The sequence below is a fragment of the Pyxicephalus adspersus genome, chromosome 1 (assembly GCF_032062135.1).
Source record: "Pyxicephalus adspersus chromosome 1, UCB_Pads_2.0, whole genome shotgun sequence".
Taxonomy (NCBI): Eukaryota; Metazoa; Chordata; class Amphibia; order Anura; family Pyxicephalidae; genus Pyxicephalus; species Pyxicephalus adspersus.
The window spans coordinates 32,215,811-32,235,191 of record NC_092858.1 but is presented as its reverse complement, the minus strand read 5'-3'; the positions used below and the strand labels follow the sequence as shown (position 1 = coordinate 32,235,191).

Here is a 19,381-nt window from a genome sequence, read left to right as displayed (position 1 = left end):
TAGAACTAAATCAGTGAGACTGTATGTTAACCATCCTTTTGACAGTCTTATAGTTTTAATACAAATACATATCAGTATTTACCTTTTGTTTCATATGTGACATGTTTTAGACATCCTTATACAAAAAGATATTCTGCAATAGGCAATGTTTTAAACTGTTATCAGCAAACCTCCTGCTTATGGGTATATTACACAAGTCCAAAGTTCATAGCCAAATATATAAAATGCAGACACAGAATATATGAACTGGAAGGAATTTTATTAGAGATGTTTCACAATTTCACACCCACACATAAAATCCCTCCCCACAAGTCAGAAGACTTCCACCAACTAACACAGACCAGACTTAGAGTGGAAATGCTTTTCCAGTGCTGCCTCTTGCACAAGATGCAGGTACAAACTTTAAGTAAAAAAGCATCAGTGACTTTATCATTCAAACAGGTTTTATGATGTTTTGATGGGTGAATAATAGCACCATGTATCTCTACTTTTATATACAATCATGGCTATTGCTCTGCAAAAATAAACTGTAAAATTTCACCCCCCAGAAATACTGTAGAAATTGTCTTTTGGGGTGTTGGCATCAGCTTCATTGTCATTATTGACCAAAAATGACTTGCAGAGGTTCTATGGGACTAATTCATAAGGGCCTCAGGCAATTGTGGGACAGACCATGCTTCATCTTACAACTACCAGCCAGTTGTAACATAAGCCACTGGTGACACACTCAAGGAGAGCACATGTTTTTGGGCAGTTAGAAGGAGCAAAGAAGAAGGTTGCAAGAAGAAAGGTGCTGCTGACAACCCCAACAACCAACCATACATGCATCTAAAAAGGAGAAAGGGCAGATGCAGATTTTTAGCACAATAAAAAGCTTTTACTGAAGTAAATGACTTAACAGAACCCCAGTATTTAAATACTGTGTCTCTGTACTGTAAAGAAAACATTATGACTGTATAGAGGTATGGCTAGTGCTAAGGATGTCATGAACAAAAGGAACTTAAGAGCGTCTTAGTATTTCAGGCTGCTTCTGCTGGAAGATGTGGTCACGGAGTAGGACTTCACGCCACTGGATGAGCCGCTGCCGCCGCTGCTGTACTTCAGGGAGCTGCCGCCATACCCAGATCCAACACCGAAGCTTGGTGCAGCTGCATAGGTAGATCCTCCATAGCCACCACCAATGGAAGAACTAGTGTTCACAACAGCTGTTGAGACAAGACAATATATTAGGTTATACTGCTAAATACTCTCAGTCATCTAACAGTAATGATAGCAACTAATGACATAGGAAGCTAACATAAAAATCTGCTTTTATGTAATATTATATATTATATTATGTAATATTCTTATATCTTGTAAAAGCAAAAAAACTTCCTTGATTTGTACATTTAATAAATAAGCTGACATTGCTGACCTTTGTTTCTAAAACCACTAGTAGCTTGGCTGTCATTACAATCTATAGGCTTTGGTAGTTATTGAGGTATTATTGGCTCAGAATAATTCTGAATATCAGTAGGTCTGATTTTATTGGCTGTATGTGTATTGTGGTTTAATGACTCAGAAAAGCTAGAAGTAATACACATTTTCAGAAGCATACAACTCATTAATTGTTTTCTTGATTTGGGACCTTTTAGGCTACAGAAAGTTGTTAATTTATGGACTTCAAATGAATTAGTAAATAGGGATTCAGCTATATGTGGGGAATGCCATACCTTTTCTTCTACAATCTTAACTCTTTAAAGTATCTATTGCTTGGTTAATTAAACAACCTACAATGTGGATTTATTGCCAACATATATTGACAATATGATTTATTGTCAACATCAGTACTGTAAATCTGATGTGCAAAGTGAGATACTTACACACACTGACAGCTCCAACACCTTCACCAGACAGTCTGAAAATGAACAAAAAACAAGAGAAAAAGTATTAAAAAGGAAAACAATGGTAAGTGCTTGAGTGTAACAAAGGTAACAACGCTTGGGTGTAATACCATCACCATAATTATGTATTATGAGGTTCAATACTGCTTAGAGCAAACCATCTGGACATATGTATCTGCCCTGAAACAATCTAGCTTCTATCAATATGTTATTAGCTTTGGAAAATGGCCATCTTCCTCAGTTTACCTGCTCTCTTCTCCTTCCAGGAGTTTCCTGTAGGTGGCAATCTCAATATCCAGAGCCAGTTTGACATTCATCAGTTCCTGGTATTCTCTCAGTTGGCGAGCCATGTCTTGCTTGGCCTTCTGGAGGGCAGCCTCCAGCTCAGACAGTTTCTCACGGGCATCCTTCAGTGCCAGTTCACCACGTTCCTCAGCCTCTGCAATCTGTGCCTCCAGCTTAGCACGCTAAAAACAACATAAGAAACAGTTTATTAACACCAGACTGTTCTAGATGCAGCTCTGTGTGTTTGGTTTTGCACCTTCTAATCTAAAATTCACAATATCAGATCTAAAAGAAATTGATTGACAAAGGTAATAGGCTGTAAGATGCAACAGCAAACAGGTGGATACAGCAGCCAGGCTGTATTCATTGAGCCGGCAGATAGAAAATGTTATCACCTGAATTATTTAAAAGCGGCAGGTGATCACGCTATGATTCATGCATCCACACCCTGCCCTCAAACTACGTTTTTACAAAGAGATCTGAATAGTAACTAATCCTTATACATGTCAGTAGCTTGCTTTCTGTGGCTTCCAGGCAACATTAAATCTTCTGTAATTGCACCTGTTGCAAAGTATTATAATAAATAAGGGAGCAGAACAAGTGTATTGCATTATTGAAAGCATATTGATGCTACACAGGGCAATGCTATGGCTACAGCGTATAAGGAATAGAATAGCTAGGGGTGCTCATTATACAGGCTTTATGTGGACATTAAACATGCAATAAATTTATATCCATTAAGGGATACTTAAAGCAACCTTTTTTTTCCATCATTCAGATCATTCAGGACTAAGCAGCTGGTTTGCTTTATTTCTCATATCCCTGGTAGCATATATTTTTTCACTCCCCTATCATACCACTCAGTGCTTGGAGCATAAGCATTACTTGTGGGTACAAAGGAGTATATGAATCACTCTATGGACAGTGATGAGTATATCAGCATGACCTGAGGAGTCCATAGTCCTTTGTAAGCTATGACTCCAGGTACTTGTAACTCATACAGGGTTTATAATAAACCTGTGACAATCTGTGAATGTGGGACAATCTGTTAATATTGCGGCTTCATAAACCTTTATTCCCCCAGTCAAATTCCTTAGCTAATCAGTTAGCTTTTATTCTACTTTGTGCAGGTATTCTGTTTGGAATCTTTCATTTAGTATGATACTATTTTCCAATGAGTTAAACAATATAACATTTCAATGTTAAATTACCTGTGCCTTCATGCTCTCAATCTCGGCCTGCAGCCTCTGGATGGCGCGGTTCAGCTCGGAGATCTCAGTCTTGGTGTTGCGCAGATCATCACCATGGCGGCCAGCTGTGGCCTGAAGCTCCTGGTACTGTTGGTGTACAGTAATAGCACATTTAGGTATCATATCGGAATATATATTATTAGGCACAATGTTATATAACTTGCAAGCTTACTTTGCTCTGGTATGTAGACTCAGCCTCAGCGCGGCTCTTGGCAGCAATTTCTTCATACTGAGACTTGACTTCAGCGATGATACCGTCCAGATCCAAAGCTCTGTTGTTGTCCATAGACAGGACGACAGAGGTGTCTGAGATCTGAGCCTGCAGCTCACGAAGTTCCTTTAGAAAAACAAAAGTATCTGAATTACGATTTGTTTTCAGAAAAGCTGCTCATATTGATTCAAATATATACTTATACGTAAGGTAGTGATGTTTACAACAAAAGATGCTGCAAGTCTACAAATACCACCATGGTATTATATTTTATAACTATTACTCTATAAATATCTCTAATTGACATATAATATGAAATAGGTGTAACTATATTCCTAAAAGTAGTTGATGACACTAAGTTACACAATGCTGCTTTCTAACAACGTTAGACACTGTATAAAAAAAAAACATTACAAGAACTTACAGCTTCATACAGGGCCCTCAGGAAGTTGATTTCATCAGTCAGAGCATCAACCTTGGCTTCCAATTCTACCTTGTTCATGTAAGCAGCATCCACATCCTGCACAGAACAAGAGAAAGGTTTAATCAATTAAAGAATGCCATCATCTCCTATAATTTAATTGGTCAGAAGTCCTTACAGTATCTTTCATCCTATATGGGTCTTTCAATAACGCATATTCAAAGGTATAAAGCATATGGAAAGATATGTTGCAGATTGTATGCACGTCCCTGACACATCAAAACTAGGGCATCTTGGAATTGAAGGGAGCTGTATTTGTATAATGAAAAGGCTTAAAGCAGTGGAAAAATATCCTAAATAAAATATGTTCTTGGTAAAATGTAAACTAAGGCAAGAGAAAAAATAACTGGCTGTATGGGTTATTGTTTGCACTGCAGTGCCAATAAACTAAACAAAATTGTAAATATTAGTTAGGTCATGAAATAAGCTGGACTTTTCAATCTTGTTGTGTATGGTCTCCATGTCTACCAGTATCTTCAGACACATGAAACCTATCATTGTGGGCAGTATATATCACTTCTGATTAACCTTTGCCTTCCACAACAGCTAAGCGTCATTGATGTTTATGACCTGGATATATTACTGAAATACAAGCTGCACCCAGGCTATACAGGTAAAAGAATGTACCTTCTTCAGCACGACAAATTCATTCTCAGCTGAAGTGCGCTTGTTGATTTCATCCTCATACCTGCAAGAAGGAAAGAGAGACAGGGATTGTAAGTATTCTTGGCAGGTTCCTCAGTACAAAATAAAACCAAACTGTACTCCTTTCTGTTCAGCGTGTTATATAATCTTCTCAGGACACCAAACAGCCGGATCTAGTCTTTCGTGTTTTGCTTATTAGGTTATTCTATCCCAAGACTTGTGGCATTTCAGAAGAAGTCAGGACTAGCAGACCTTGCTGTAATTTCCCCTGTAACTGCCTCTAATTTTATACCCTCAATTTAAACTGGGCTGAAGAAATGCTTCAAGGTCAGCACTTTGTGCATAGAGCCAAGCCTTGTCTTCTATTTGATAAAAGGTCGGCCTGATACCCTTAGATACTAAAAATATAAATATGGCATGCTGAGCCTAGTTGTACCTCCAAACATCTGTGCATCGCTATATCAATAATGGTATTTAGTCTTGAGTCAGAAGTTTTTATCAGTTTCTAGGATAAGAACTATTTGTCTGGCCAGATCAGTATATTTGTGTTTGCTTTCATTCATTTTCATTCCACAGTACTGGGAAGAATAGAATGGGAGGATGTGGCTTCTGCGAGAATGCAAATAGTCATTTCAGACTTTACTAAACAAGGAATGACGCAGTTAAAAGCAAAACCCTGTTGGGCACATTTATGAAATCTGAGGCCAAAATGATATTAAAAACAAGAAGGCTGTCACCTATAGTAATATATTAGGTTCAGATATCATTCTGCCGTGAGAATATCTGCCATAAAAACTGGTAGCTGGGGGGAAATGGCGTTACATTTCCTTCCTCCGGTACTTTTTATATTTTCATTTAGCCTCTGTAACTTTCACCAGACAGGAAAAGGTTAGCCTTTGTGCTGTTTGTTATGTATCAAGGGAGCTTTCATTATAAACTTTGGCAAGACTTTTTGTTTGTACGAAAAGTTTCCAACAATGGGTAGTGCTGTGATAATGAATCAGTGGACTGCTCGCAGGCTGGCTGAAAATGTGAAATAACAGGTATGTAAAATCTTGTTCACAAATAGAATATAAGCTTGTATGCATATTTTAACTGAGTGCTGTGTGCCTTTACACCCTGACGACTGTGAAAAATAGCTATTTAAAAATAAGTATAGATGTATGCTACAGTTTGTGTCTGTGTGTGGTCTTTTGATCTGTGGGAAGATAAGAAGGCAGCAATGACTGAACTGATACTTGTGTGCAGATGCCAAGCCCTTTTTATTCACTAGCCCTGGACATCTAGATTTCACCTGATATAGATTACCTGCTATTGACTTTCCTGTAAGAGACACACCCTGGGTTTATCTACATTGTTTGCTTTAGTTGCTGTCAGCCTCTGCTTGGCCAGCACAGGATTTTGCAAACCCTCCCCTCTCTTTCCAGCTTTCTTTGGTACAGTAAGGGTGTGGCACTTGCCCATACAGGAGCATGTATAATACTATATAATTATAGTAATGCAGGTGCTTCCCAGCTCTAAAAACTATGTACAGTTACAGATTCTTTAACAGTTATAATCCATAACGGACTCAGCATTAATGTACAACGGTATTAACACAGGATCTGCATTTACGGGGATATTTTGATTACTTACTTGTTCTTGAAATCCTCAACCATATCCTGCATGTTCCTAAGTTCTCCATCCAGTCTGCCTTTGTCATTGAGCAGGCTATCCAGCTGCCTCCTCAGGTTGGAAATATAAGCCTCGAACAGGGGGCCAATGTTGCTGGCCTTGGAAGACTTCTGGTTCTGTAGAAGTTCCCATTTTGTCTCCAGAACTTTGTTTTGCTGTTCCAGGAATCTCACCTTTTAAAACATAAAGGGAAAATTAAATAAATGATGGTCTGTACAGTACAGAGTTTAACACATTACTTGGACAGTGCAATTAAATTATTTGCTACAAACAGGGCTGGAACTATTGTACAGAGCTGCTGCAAGAATGATGCATGCATTGTAAATTCAATTCAATATATACGGTGTATATATATATAAATATATATAGAGAGAGGGACACATGCATTGTAAATTGTATTCTCTTGATTCTCATATTGTTCATGTACATGTATTGTACATATTGTAAATTGGTAGCATTTACCATTGAGTGCAATGAATGAGTAAAGGACAAAGTTTAAATCTATGCACAATATTTTTGCTTAATTTAAAGTGCAACTGTATTTTCAGAGCAATAGACTTGGTTAAATACATGCAAGAAATTTACAAAATTTCCCAGCACTGTGCTGGACTTTTAACAACAATTATAATTATATTGGTACACTAGTCAATACTCAAATTATTGGTCCTTACCTTGTCAATGAAAGAAGCAAACTTGTTGTTCAGGGTCTTGATCTGTTCCTTCTCCTCCTTCCTGACAACCTGGATGTTTGGGTCAATCTCCAGGTTAAGGGGTGCCAGCAGGCTGTGGTTGATGGTTACTTCATGGATTCCAGGTCCAGCTACTTGGCCAGCGCCAAAGCCAGCGCCAAAGCCAGCGCCACCGCCATAGCCACCGCCAAATCCAGCACCACCTCCAACACCATAAAGAGAACCGCCACCAATGCCAGACCTGGCACTGGACACACCGTAGGAAACACTCTTTCTCACTGAGCCCACATTAGACAAGCTAGAGCTGCTCCAGTTCCCTGGTCTTGCGCCGAAGCCTGCACCACTGGAGGTGCGTGTCTGGCTAATTCTGATGTTGCTAACACCTCCCTGGGGGATAGCAGAGCGAGTGCTGAAGCTCTTTTGGAAAGACATTGTGCCAAGTGGAGATGATGATGAGAGAAGAAGAAGCTGGTGCTGCTGGTCTATCTGAGGGATCCAGTGCTTCTGAAACTGCAGCTTTCCCTTTATATTGGAGTTGGAACTGGGCTAAGGGAAGGGGGCAGGGGCAGGGATCAGTTTACGGTATGTCACAGCTAGGTGTGGCTGGCTGCCATCCTCAGTCTGTTACCTGCAGCTATGTCCACACCTTCTGCACAGTCCCTCCCATTGACCACTCCAACATTCCCAGTCTGGACACACACAATCACTACTTTACATCTACTGAACAAGTCTGCAAATACACTTTATCATGCAGCTGACTGTTCTTTTTCTGTAAAGTACAGCCTTATATTCTAGTACCTATACCACAAACACCTGCACAATGGTTTGTAAGTTTTCCCTAAAGCAAAAAGAGAGTTAAAGCAATGGAGGCTGACATTGTACAGAGCGTATATACTCCATGACTCATATTTAGATAAGGGTGAAGAATTTACAACTCAGCAATTAAAAATGCAAAGGATTTTCAGTTACAATGCAAAGTTCATTGTGATTTTCATTTAATACTAATGTTTTGATGGTAATATTTATAAGAAACTATTATAAGTACTATAGTCATTTACATACTTTTTATGAACTAGGGCATATGTTCTGTTTTACAAAAACAAGAAAAATGCACAGAACATCTGCAGAAATGCATGGTATTCAGTACACAGTGAGCAAAGCCCAAAGTACACAATGCAATACCACAGGACATCCAATCAAAACTGACTTTACTAATGTATTTACCTGTTGCTATGGATTGTGCTTTGCACTCTCTTGAACAGGCACAATGAAGCATTATTGAAATGAGTGAAAGCCAGAAATATTGGAAATCCTAATTTATGATCACACTTGGATGATGCATGGCCATCTATATGGATGATTGATTCATTTTTGAAATGTATGTTTGCAGTGACTTTCAAGACATGTTCAGACACTGGGTAAAATGCTACTTGTCATAATATATTTACACTTATCCTGGCTCAAGTCCAGTTTTTGCAAATGCAAGTCTTGTAAACCTGGTTTGCAAGATTTGATTAGGTTCTTAGATAAGTTTGGTATGTCTGCCACTTCTGATATAAAGAATAAACAATCATCATACAGTATATAAATATTTTGCTTGAAAGAAACTGGTAGTGGGAAAGAAAAGAGGCTGTTACTGCTGTTTCTGAAAACGCTAAGTATCTGGCTGTCATAGGGATCCACTGGTTTCAGCATTTGACTTTGGGTACCTGTTCACTCTATTACAGCACTTTGACAAATCCAATTGCACCAAAAGGTGCCAATACTATTTCTGGCAGAGTGAACACTTTTGCATTGCTGCAAATTGTGCAGCAAAGCCTGTCCATGTGCAAGAAGCAATGGAATGCCATTTAGAAGGAATAACCCAACATCCCATCAACACATACAAAATAGGAAAAGTAGGAAGTTATAACTTTCAGTAAATAGCAATGGTAGCCTCTGTGTTTCGCTAAACATATTTACCTTTCAAATCATTATTCATTAAAAGGACCTCTAGGCTGCCATTGTTATTATCTGGATGTGAAAATTGCTAGTTGCTTGGCTGTCCTGCAGATGATTTGGCCTAATTTAGTTACTTATTTGAGTTACTAAGCTAGAACCAATATAGACAGAGATTTCAACACAATTTTGGACACTAAAGCTATGTACACACTTCCAATGGTTCTCGCCCGATAATCGGCTCAGGGCCAATATCGGATGAGAATCTGAAGTGTGTACAGCGCGCGTCGTCCATCGTCCGAAGGACCGTCGTGGCGGATCCACAGACGATGGACGACTAATGATGCTAATGCAAGGGAAGAGAGAGCATGCACCGGGGTGCCGATCCTTCGCTCTCCCCTCACCTCTGCATAGAGCAGAACTGTGCTGTATGTACAGAATCGTTCATGCATCATGGAGTGCTTAGTCGTTGGAAAGGATCGTGAAAGATCCTTTCCAATGACCATAATTGCAAGTGTGTATGCGGCTTTATGTACTGCATGCTTGTTCTGCCTAATAAAGCCAGTAATTGTAACCCACTTACTTGTTTCAGGACGGGTGCACTTTAATAGAAACAATGTACAACCTTCTAAAGTTTCTTCCCATGCATGGTTAACAATGTTTTATTAGTTCTAATCTGGGCAGCAAACTAGTGTCATGGCTGGAATGTGGAAGTCAGCGACCAGAGGGGTGTGTTCCCATTGTGTGGTATGAACAGCATGTTGCTGTTGGAAAGGTAGAGAGAGGAGAAAGTTTATATGTTTATAATAATTTATACAGCTTTTTAGTCACCCTTTATGTGTTTAGATGTATCCGTACAAAGTGTGTGATCAGCAATAGTTTACAGGGAGCAGACCATCCTCTAAGTTACTAATCTTCAGGGCAACATAAATAGTTTAGGGTGCAGTACAATGAAACCTAGAAAATTAAATAATATATATATATATATATATATATATATATATAAACACACATACACACAGAGATATATACAGAGTTAGTAGTTTTTCTGTGATTTAAACTGTTTTAAATGCCAGTTTCTACAAATGCATATTGATCAATGGGCCTGTATTCCTTCTATTGCAGATAATGTGCTAAGGGCAATGGGCAATCTTTTTTTGGAACTTATGCCAAAAATTTCAGATCATCTGTGAAATCTGGCTGCCTAAAACCATGTGATTAAAACTCATCCAGTTCATAAGAAATGTATCTTTCTGCTGGCACTTATTCAGCCTATTCAGCTTATTAGCAAATGTTGGTCCTTTCCAATAGATGAAAAGTCTGACCGTTTATCACCAACACAATCTCCTGTTCTGTTACCAAGATCTGCCATTCTGTGAGCTCATAGACACAAGCCGTCCTGATCTGAATTTAGGGGCCATTTAAAGAAGCCAACAAAATAACTAAATGCCATGACATTAAAGTGTGCACTCACCTCTCTATTTTAAAGAAATGTGGTACAAAATCAAAGTAATGACTTCACTAAGTGCCCCTGTGTATGAAACCATTCACACCAACCACCACGGTGAAGTGGAAGAATGATAAATTATAATGTATATATATATATATATATATATATATATATATATTATATATTTATATATATTGGGTGTATGGCTGGAAGCTGTGCTCAACAGACCCTTAATCCAATGAAATTTACATCTTTCAAGTAGAGAATAGACATTGAGACTTTGGGCAAGAGAAAAGGACAGACTGCTTCCTATTGGCTAATGCATCAGGCATTCAAGATGGCAGCCATTAGCTGCATGCAGAAATCAGGGGACCTCCGCTCCCTCCCTTCAATATTCTCCAGGGAAATCAAACCTGTTCAGTACATGTACTGGATGTGAAGGGATGTGTACTGGATGTGTAGCTAAGTCTAGAGCCAGCTTTTTTGCTTTTCCAACTATTGATTCCTATTCCTGATCCTATCCCACAATTGATGAGTGTGATTGATCTGACACCACTTTAAAATTCAAAACATATGTTTTGCATTCACACTGCTCAGTAAAATTTTCTCTTTATTCTACTCATTTAACATGATAATTTACAATTTATTATAACTAAAAGAGCCATTGTATACTTGTGGTTGACTGCAGAGTTCTACCACATGCTTAAATGTGCTCTACTGAATGGGAGCATTTAGGAACTATTTTACATTTACACACAGTTGTATTTGCAGTTGATCACAGAAGTTCCAGGAAGGACAAGTTGTCTCTGGCCCCATGGTTGCTTTTCTTCCTCTGGATGAAAAACTGCACCACAACCACAAGGGCAACGCATGCAAACATGTCAACCTGTGGCATGATTTGATGCTCCTGGGTGCATAGCAGGGCACAACTGGGAATGGTTAAGTTTTTTTTTCACCACAAGTTTAAAAAGGCTCTAAAGGTGCCTATGCATGGAGCAGTTGTGGTGCACAATTTATTGGTTACATAACATGCCCGCTCATCTTTCCTTATGAACAATTAATATTTATAGTTTTTTTCAGGGATACACCTGGCAATGTATAAGGAGCATATCAACCAATCAAAAAGCATGTTTTATGATGTGACTGTTCTAGGTTAACATCATCTATGTGCAATAACCTAAAATAATCTCTAATTAGCATTCAGCAAGATGCCTACCTTCATTTATAAACAACAAAAACTGCAAAATCTAAGTGTCCTAAAGGTGAGGTGTTAACAACAAGGCCTATTACCGAAACAATACTTTGAGGTAAAAATAAGTATCCATGTCAGAAATAGACAGTTGTAATATTATGAAGAAGTTACAATCATATTTAATGTCATGTTAAAGTCTAAAAGCAAAGCTTCAGTAATTATGGTGGAAATTCAATGGCATCCAACCATTCAGGCTCTACTGTCCCTCACCAAACAGGCTCTTATCTCTGGTGAAGACTAAGAGTTCAATTATAGCATAAAAATGTTTTGAGTAAGTAAGGTGACAGGGAAGGAATGTGAACTTTTGTCATGAATCAATTTAGCCTGAAGTAGAATACCAATACAAGACAGGTGTGACCACCATTTTTGTCCACAATGAACATTCTTATTCTGCATATAATATATACATTGTTACAATGTTATTAAGTACATTTACAATTCTCCCTGTACCTGCATACACCTTGCACCAGAAATATTGCAAGAAGATTTGCACCGACACATGCTTCCCCCGAGTACCTGATTACCTTTCTTTGCTATTTTGCATCAATGCATATCTTTGCACATTTGCTCAAATTATATGATTATTGTAAAATGTATACAATATATCCACTTGTTAAGCTTGTGTGTAGACTGAAAATAAATGTTTAAATTTCTCTGTGAACCCAAGGCAACTGTCCCTGCTGCCCTTCCCTTGCTACACCCTTGCCTCGTGCTGCTTTGTTCCATTTCCTGTGCCAGAAAGACGCAGTACATGTAATACAGCTTGCTATGTGTTTTCATACAGCCACTGAGCCAAAAAGAGCAAAGGTGGCACAGTGGGATCCCTGCCTTAGGATGCCCAGGGCTCTGAGTCAGATTGAAACCAAAGTATCCAGTAAAGAAAATGTTTATGTGCACTATCCATGATGGCTATGCAGGGTGTGATGTGAAACTTACCAATACAAAATGGATAAAATAGCTATAAAATCTTGAGTAAAAGTGATAACATCAGGTGTAATTATGATTTGTTAAGGTTGTTTAGGACCTAAAGTGGACTTATCAGTAACTTTACTTTAATCTACATGAATATGTTCCACGCACGTCACAATATACAGGAGCAGTGTTTTAATAATCTCTACCTTGAATAATTAAACAGCCATCATTGAGCTTCAGTCAAGTAACTGCCTAGGATGAAGTCATCAGTCAGCTGCAGGATGGAGAAAACATTTTCCTCTAAATTATCACATTTCAAATGTGCATTAATGAAAGGTTGCAGCAAGGCCTAATCTGTGTCAAGCATTTGAGAACATGGTATAGAAATACATAGGCACCAGGATTTACATGATGATTGTATCATTTCTTAGATGGTAAGCCTGATTTATTAAACTGAGAGGATACACTTTGATCAGTGAAGCTGGGTGATCCAGCACACCTGGAATAGATCTGGTCCAGGAAGGAAAACATTTGCTGACAAATAGAGAATGACTTTTAGGAAATCTATTCATGATTTGCTGGATCACCCAGCTTCACTGCTAAACATGTATCCTCTCCAGTCCTGGGGAGCTTTGATAAATAAGGCCCAGTATCTCCAATTAGTGGATACCAATTCTGGTTAATGCCTGAACTAAAATAGTGTCAGATTTGTGGACAGTTATACAGATAAAAGCATTGTCAGGGGGAGTACTGTGATCTCTCAAAAAGGGTTGTTAATAACTGAAAATGTCACACTTTACTTCAACACTGGTTAGTGCCATTAAAACATTGAATCATATTATTTATATAGCATAGTACAATCAGTCCTGGTTATTTCTACTCTTAAAACAAAACTTAAGCTTTGCTTTTAAAATGAGGGAGACAGGTCTTTATTGCAAAAAGGGACAGGCAATGCTCCTCGGCTTCCTCTGCGGCTGCCAGGACGTAATGAACACCTGTATGAGAGTTATGTCATTCTGGCATGGCCAATCAAAATGTCGAAAACCAGGAAGAGGGGAAGAAAGAAGATGGTGGTACTTGCAGTGGAATGGGCACAGGTGAGTGCAGTGAAAACATTGCAATCAGGCAATAAGGGTTATTTCATTGCAGAAGGGAGAATGCCTCTCCCATCTGCAACAAAATAACTGTGACTGCCTGAATGCAACTTTTTAAATGAAGAGACATTGCCTGTCCCTTCTGCAGTAAGGGACCCTTTTGACCTGTCTCTTCTGTGTGGTTGCAATTTTTTGCATTTATTTAAGCTTTAAATAATACCAACCCAAGGATAAAATATATTGCAAATTCACCAGTTCTTACATATGGAGGCTGTAATTATGTTCTTTTTTCACCTTAATAACATTTTTAGCAAGTACAACAATTATTTGTTGATATTGCAAAAATATGCAGTGCTCTTGTCACTCACTGTGGGCTGAACATATAGCAGTAGTATATGTTATCTTTCTTCCGTTAACTATTAAACACCATCAGCCTCCATGATGAACAAAGGCAGGCTTGTTTGAGGTGCAGCCTAGGTGACAGCCATTATGTCTTCTATGGATACAGGGAGATACCTAGGGAGAAAAGTGTGTTATTATCCAGGATTGATATAATGAAAAAAAACTAATACAGAAACCCCATTAAATGGACTGGTAATCTTTATTACATTTTTGTCTTAGGGTATAGATACTCATTACAATGGCTCAGCAGCCAGATCACTAGATTTCCCAGCTGTGGAAATTGCTGAATTTGAGTACTATCTGCACTGTTTCACCATAGACATTAGGAATCTGTTGCTTTTATGTTGACATTGATAAGTCTCACTGTATATTATATTGGTAAAAAAAACATTATTTAGAAAGAACCTCTATCAACTTATGTTGATAGTGATTTTTTTTATTGTATTACTAAACAACTGTGTAGTTATGCAATAAATTACCTTTTGATAAAGTTCAGAGACTATCCCAAACCAAGCCCATGGAAACAGATTCCTGGTCTTGAGAATTCTCAGTCCCTGGTAACACAGCTTGTTACACCCTTTCCTTAGGCTATAAACCTACAATGAGTACAAGCACAAAAGTCAATGTAACTAATATGATTCCTACAGTCGCTACTGACCTCTCCAAATATCTTCACAGGCCTTTTCCCAGCACCTTCTAATTTATTCTAGTGTAAATGATATATCAAAAATATTATTGTCTTCAAACTCTGGTCATAGCAATGGTGCATGTAAATAGAATGAGTATATTAAATAAACAGTTGTTGGAGAGTGTCTTCATAGCCTTAAGCTACGTACACACTTCCAATTATTATCGTTGGTAAACGAACGACGAACGATCCTGCACGATATCTGCGAACGATCGTATAACACCGATCCTGTACATACAGATAACGACACGATCGTTCGTAGATATTGTACACACAATAGATGCGATCGTTTGAACGATACAGGAAGTTACGTGCACCACAGGAACGTTCGTTCATCACGCATGCTCAGACCATGGACGATCAATAAACGATCGTACACACGAACAATGGTCAACGATCGTCGTCCAATCCGATCCGCCGGTCCGGTCGTTCATTTCCAACGACTTTCCTCGTTCGTCGGCGTCGTTGGTTACTTTTTTTACGAACGATTTTTGCCCAATCGATCGTTCGTCGTTCGTTCGTCGTTCATTTTGAACGATAAAAATTGGAAGTGTGTACGCAGCTTTAGACTACACAGTTTTTGGTACACCCTAAACTGGCCATACACATTTACTTGTGGAATCCCTTTTCAATATATAAGTATCAACATAGTTAGTAGATGGAAACGAGTTGGAAATTAGATTGTTATCTGTGTGGTTTTCTTTTATGAGGTTGTACAGAAATTATCCAGATTCCTGATTCCAGAGAGCTTTCAATGAATTTCCAATCAACCTCTTGTCAATATTTTACATCTTGTTATATATTAAGTAATGTAGCTTCAGAATAAATTTATCGACATTCAACTAAACTACTCAGTATAATATATTCCTCTGTACCCAATAAAGTATAACTGTACTTGTAAGGTATAGGTATCCATTGCCCCCAGTCCTATTTAGGAAATGTGAATGGCACTTTTCCCGGGATGTACCATTAGGTATATATAGTTACTGTCCCTTGCTCAGGTCCTCCAATTAGGCAGAGCTTTTGGACAGGACACTGAGTTTTTTTATAACTCCAGGTCTCATAAAGAAACAATAGGAACTGGCAGAGGCAGACATAGCCAACGGTTGACCCCTGCACTGACTTACCCCCTCCCGGGGTTGTTGTGGGGACCCCTGTAGGCTAGGACTAAGGCCCTCATGCAGCAGAACACTTTGCACCTCCCCATGTCCACCCTGAGGTACTGGGTCTACTTTGAGACAAAAGTAGAAACAAATCACACACAGCAATTCGCTAACATAGAAGGGTCACAATTGGGGGCTTAGTGGACTGTAGTAACTATATCTGTCAAATGGGACATCACAGATAGGAAGTTCCATTTACATTTTTTAAAGTGATATTTGTTGGATGGATGTTGGTTCTTATTTTTATAAGTAAAAGTATCTGTTTAGTTACAAAACATCCAAATTAAATGTGACTGCTCGTAGCTGTGCAGGGCCATTTTAAATGACCCACTGACCTTGTTGGGAAAGGTATCCATGACTGAAATTCTATAACCTGCCCTAACCTGTTCTGAGACAAAAACCTTTTAATGATCACCGGACCAGCAGCTTGTCTGATGAAAAACAAGGGCTGGTAATTGTAAGTCTTTTGTAGTGCGTACAGAAAGAAATTGCAGTCTTAATCTACAGATAGCTATGCAAAATGTTTTCAAGTTGTAATTTTCTGGGTGATCAGACCCACAAAACAATGTTTTTGGATTGAATCTGTTGTGTCATTCTATTTACTGAAGTGTCATAGCAAACAAATTTCATTTTACTACTTTAACAATTGACTGGATTCATCTGTTTCCATTCCCTTTACTTTATAACCCCGAAAAAAGACACAGACAACATAGATTTAAAATGACTACAGTATATTAAACAACCATACAATAGTCAAAACAACAATTATCATCATACCACAATCCAATATAACAGTTATTACCTCCAATGAAAATGGGTACAGAGGTCTTTGGTGTTCTCTACCCTAAAGAGGCTTTACTAAAATTCCACCCTTGTCCCCAACCTCACCCCACTGGCTCGAGGACAGCTTCTACTGCCTGTTTTGTCAAACTAAGGTACCGTGCCCCAGTGAAACAGACACCAAAGGAAGGGCAAATACTATACTGCCCAAATGGCCTCCCCACTTTTATAAAGAACCTCCACAATTACAGAGACCCCTAAAACTGACAAGCTGCTGTGATAACTCAGAACAACCACCCTGAGCTAGAAGAAAAACTTCTACCTCTGGTGGGTAGGACAACTTCTCCTCCTTCTAGAAGCTTCCAGAATGAACTGCCAGCAACCTCCAGAAGCTCCTTTCTCTGAGCTCCTCTCATCACCTGATCCCCCTTATATTCCGGAAATTCTTCCACCAATACCAAAACCCCTTAGATTTACCTCTATCAGAGAATGATTACTCCCAGAGTCATGCAGCCTTCTGTTCATTAAATGCCTCCATGCTCCCTTTATTTTTTGTGAGCAGAGCAATACATTTAAAATTTATCCTTCTGGTTGTGTTGTAATGTTATTTGTGCCTGGCACCAGATGCCATCTACAATTTTGAAGTGAGTTTTGAAGTGCAGTGGGAAATATACTAAGCAGTGAAAATTTGTGGGAACAATTCATCTTTTTGAAATGTGCTCCTTTCACATAGGCATAAAAATGCACATTTTAAAGACCCTTGGTACAGGAGGCGCTGACATGCCATGTAACACATTCCTACACAGACCTATCTCTTCTTATATGATCAGATATTTTTCAGCAGTTCACCCCATACTCTATTTGCTTTACAGCCTGCATTTGCATGCCTCCCAGGCTGTGCCCTCATCCCTGTAGGGGCTGCCAGTTTATACCCGGGTCCTTAGTACTATGCCAGGAAATCTCAAAAAGGCTTGTGTAAACCACATTTTAGGGTCCTACTGTAACTCAACACATTTGGAGAGAGGGTTAGGGTAACAGAGTGTCACGATAGCAGCAGGTCACTGACAGCTGACCTTTAGCATCCTCGCTGAACTCTTAAATCCATGATAAAGTGTGGCAGAAACACTCTTCCTCTAAAGTGGGTTTCCCCTGTGAATGACAGCCTAATAGGATCTTGTCCTAGGTACCTCTCTTCGGGATCCAATCCTTTGGTTTCTCCCCTCTGCAACGTATCAATTGAAATCCTTATCCACTGAGAATCTAGCTCATAACTCAGTCGTACAGGCTTCAGGCCCCACACGCCTAGCCGGAACTCTGTCTTGCCCTGACTGCCTTAGCTTGTTTGGTAATCTGCCTTAGCATGTTTGGCCTCTCTTTGCTCAGTTCACATATTCAAAAATGGATAAAAAGGTGCAAAACATTGTCATAGCCCAAAAAAAGTGATGCACCAGATCTAAGTTTGGATTCTTTCCCTGGAATTGAAGGTATTCAACCACTCTCTGGGAAGAACTAATTCTAGTCCTATCAAGAGTGCAACAAGATTAACCGAACAAATCTTCGGACCCCGTAATACTAAACAGTTGCTATTTGTACAAGCTAATGAAGATGTGAGTATCAACAGCTGTGGTATATAGGTGGATGATGAGGTAGGAATTTATTGGAGAATATACTCTATATGTCTCTTTTGCATGCCAGTTCCACCTTTCTTAGGCCTTGTACACACAAGCAGATCTGCTGCCAATGTTGTGCTCAACCAACCCCTCCAATCGATTAGCGATCAATCAGAAGTTTCAAAACCCAGCACACACATGTAGCATATACTACCTTTCTGATTCTGGGGTTGGAAGCAGGTAAACCACAAGACAGAAGGAAGCTGCCATTTCAGTTTACCTGATTTGTTCATACACGTAACTACTTGATATTTTCAATCAATGTATACCAACCTAAAATCTGGTCATTTTATCAGACTGGAAATTAGTATTATTGGAAATAAACAATATTCAAAGTATACTAGGCCTTAAATATACAAAGCTCAGTGTAGATTCTTGTCTTGTTAAGTCTTGGAACTTGAAAGACTTGGAAAGTCTTGTTAATAGAAAGATTTAATTTCCTTTGCTCAATCAAGATGGGTAAGTGGGTGAATATGTCTATGCTGATGAAGGGAGCTCACTGGAGGAGAGTGAGTGGACTTGAACTCCACTTATAAAGGCTAAATTCAGTTTTTGATTGTAGCAGTTCATAAAGGGGGTTGTAGCAGTTACCATTTTTGCAAGTTTTTATAAATATATGTACATTTTCTAACTTCTACTACTTCAGTCAAAACAGGGATGGAAATTGGAGGTGTAGTGATCACAGGAAAAGAAATCACATAATGCAACAGAACACTTTTCCTTTTTCACCTAAAAATATGACATCAAAAAGAACACACAGACTAATACTTGTATCACTCAGGTTCTAATCATTTTGTAACTTATCCAAAACAAAATAGAAGGAAGGTGGAATTTTAGTGGGAGCTAGGCTTATTAGTAACCTGCAACGGATCAAATTGTTGAAACTCTCACTATGTTAGTCATTAGAGGTCATC

The 19,381-nt window shown here is 38.8% G+C and overlaps 2 protein-coding genes across 3 annotated transcripts in view; one reads left to right on the top strand and one right to left on the bottom strand.

The window, feature by feature from the left end:
• Positions 1-240: 240 nt before the first annotated feature.
• Positions 241-7,639, bottom strand: LOC140326726 (keratin, type II cytoskeletal 7-like). The gene is made up of 9 exons (XM_072405587.1): positions 7,101-7,639; positions 6,391-6,602; positions 4,738-4,798; positions 4,054-4,149; positions 3,591-3,755; positions 3,380-3,505; positions 2,130-2,350; positions 1,863-1,897; positions 241-1,205 (listed from the first exon to the last, which is right to left on the bottom strand). Exons 1-9 carry the CDS (start codon positions 7,548-7,550, stop codon positions 1,012-1,014), a joined length of 1,560 nt encoding a protein of 519 aa, XP_072261688.1. The 5' UTR covers positions 7,551-7,639; the 3' UTR covers positions 241-1,011.
• The window catches only part of LOC140326731 (keratin, type II cytoskeletal 80-like), a 95,263-nt gene continuing 81,512 nt past the window's right edge, over positions 5,631-19,381 (top strand). For both annotated transcript variants that reach the window (XM_072405617.1, XM_072405609.1), the window contains exon 1: positions 5,631-5,798. The gene's annotated coding sequence lies outside the window, so the exon portion shown is untranslated. The remainder of the gene's footprint in view (positions 5,799-19,381) is intronic.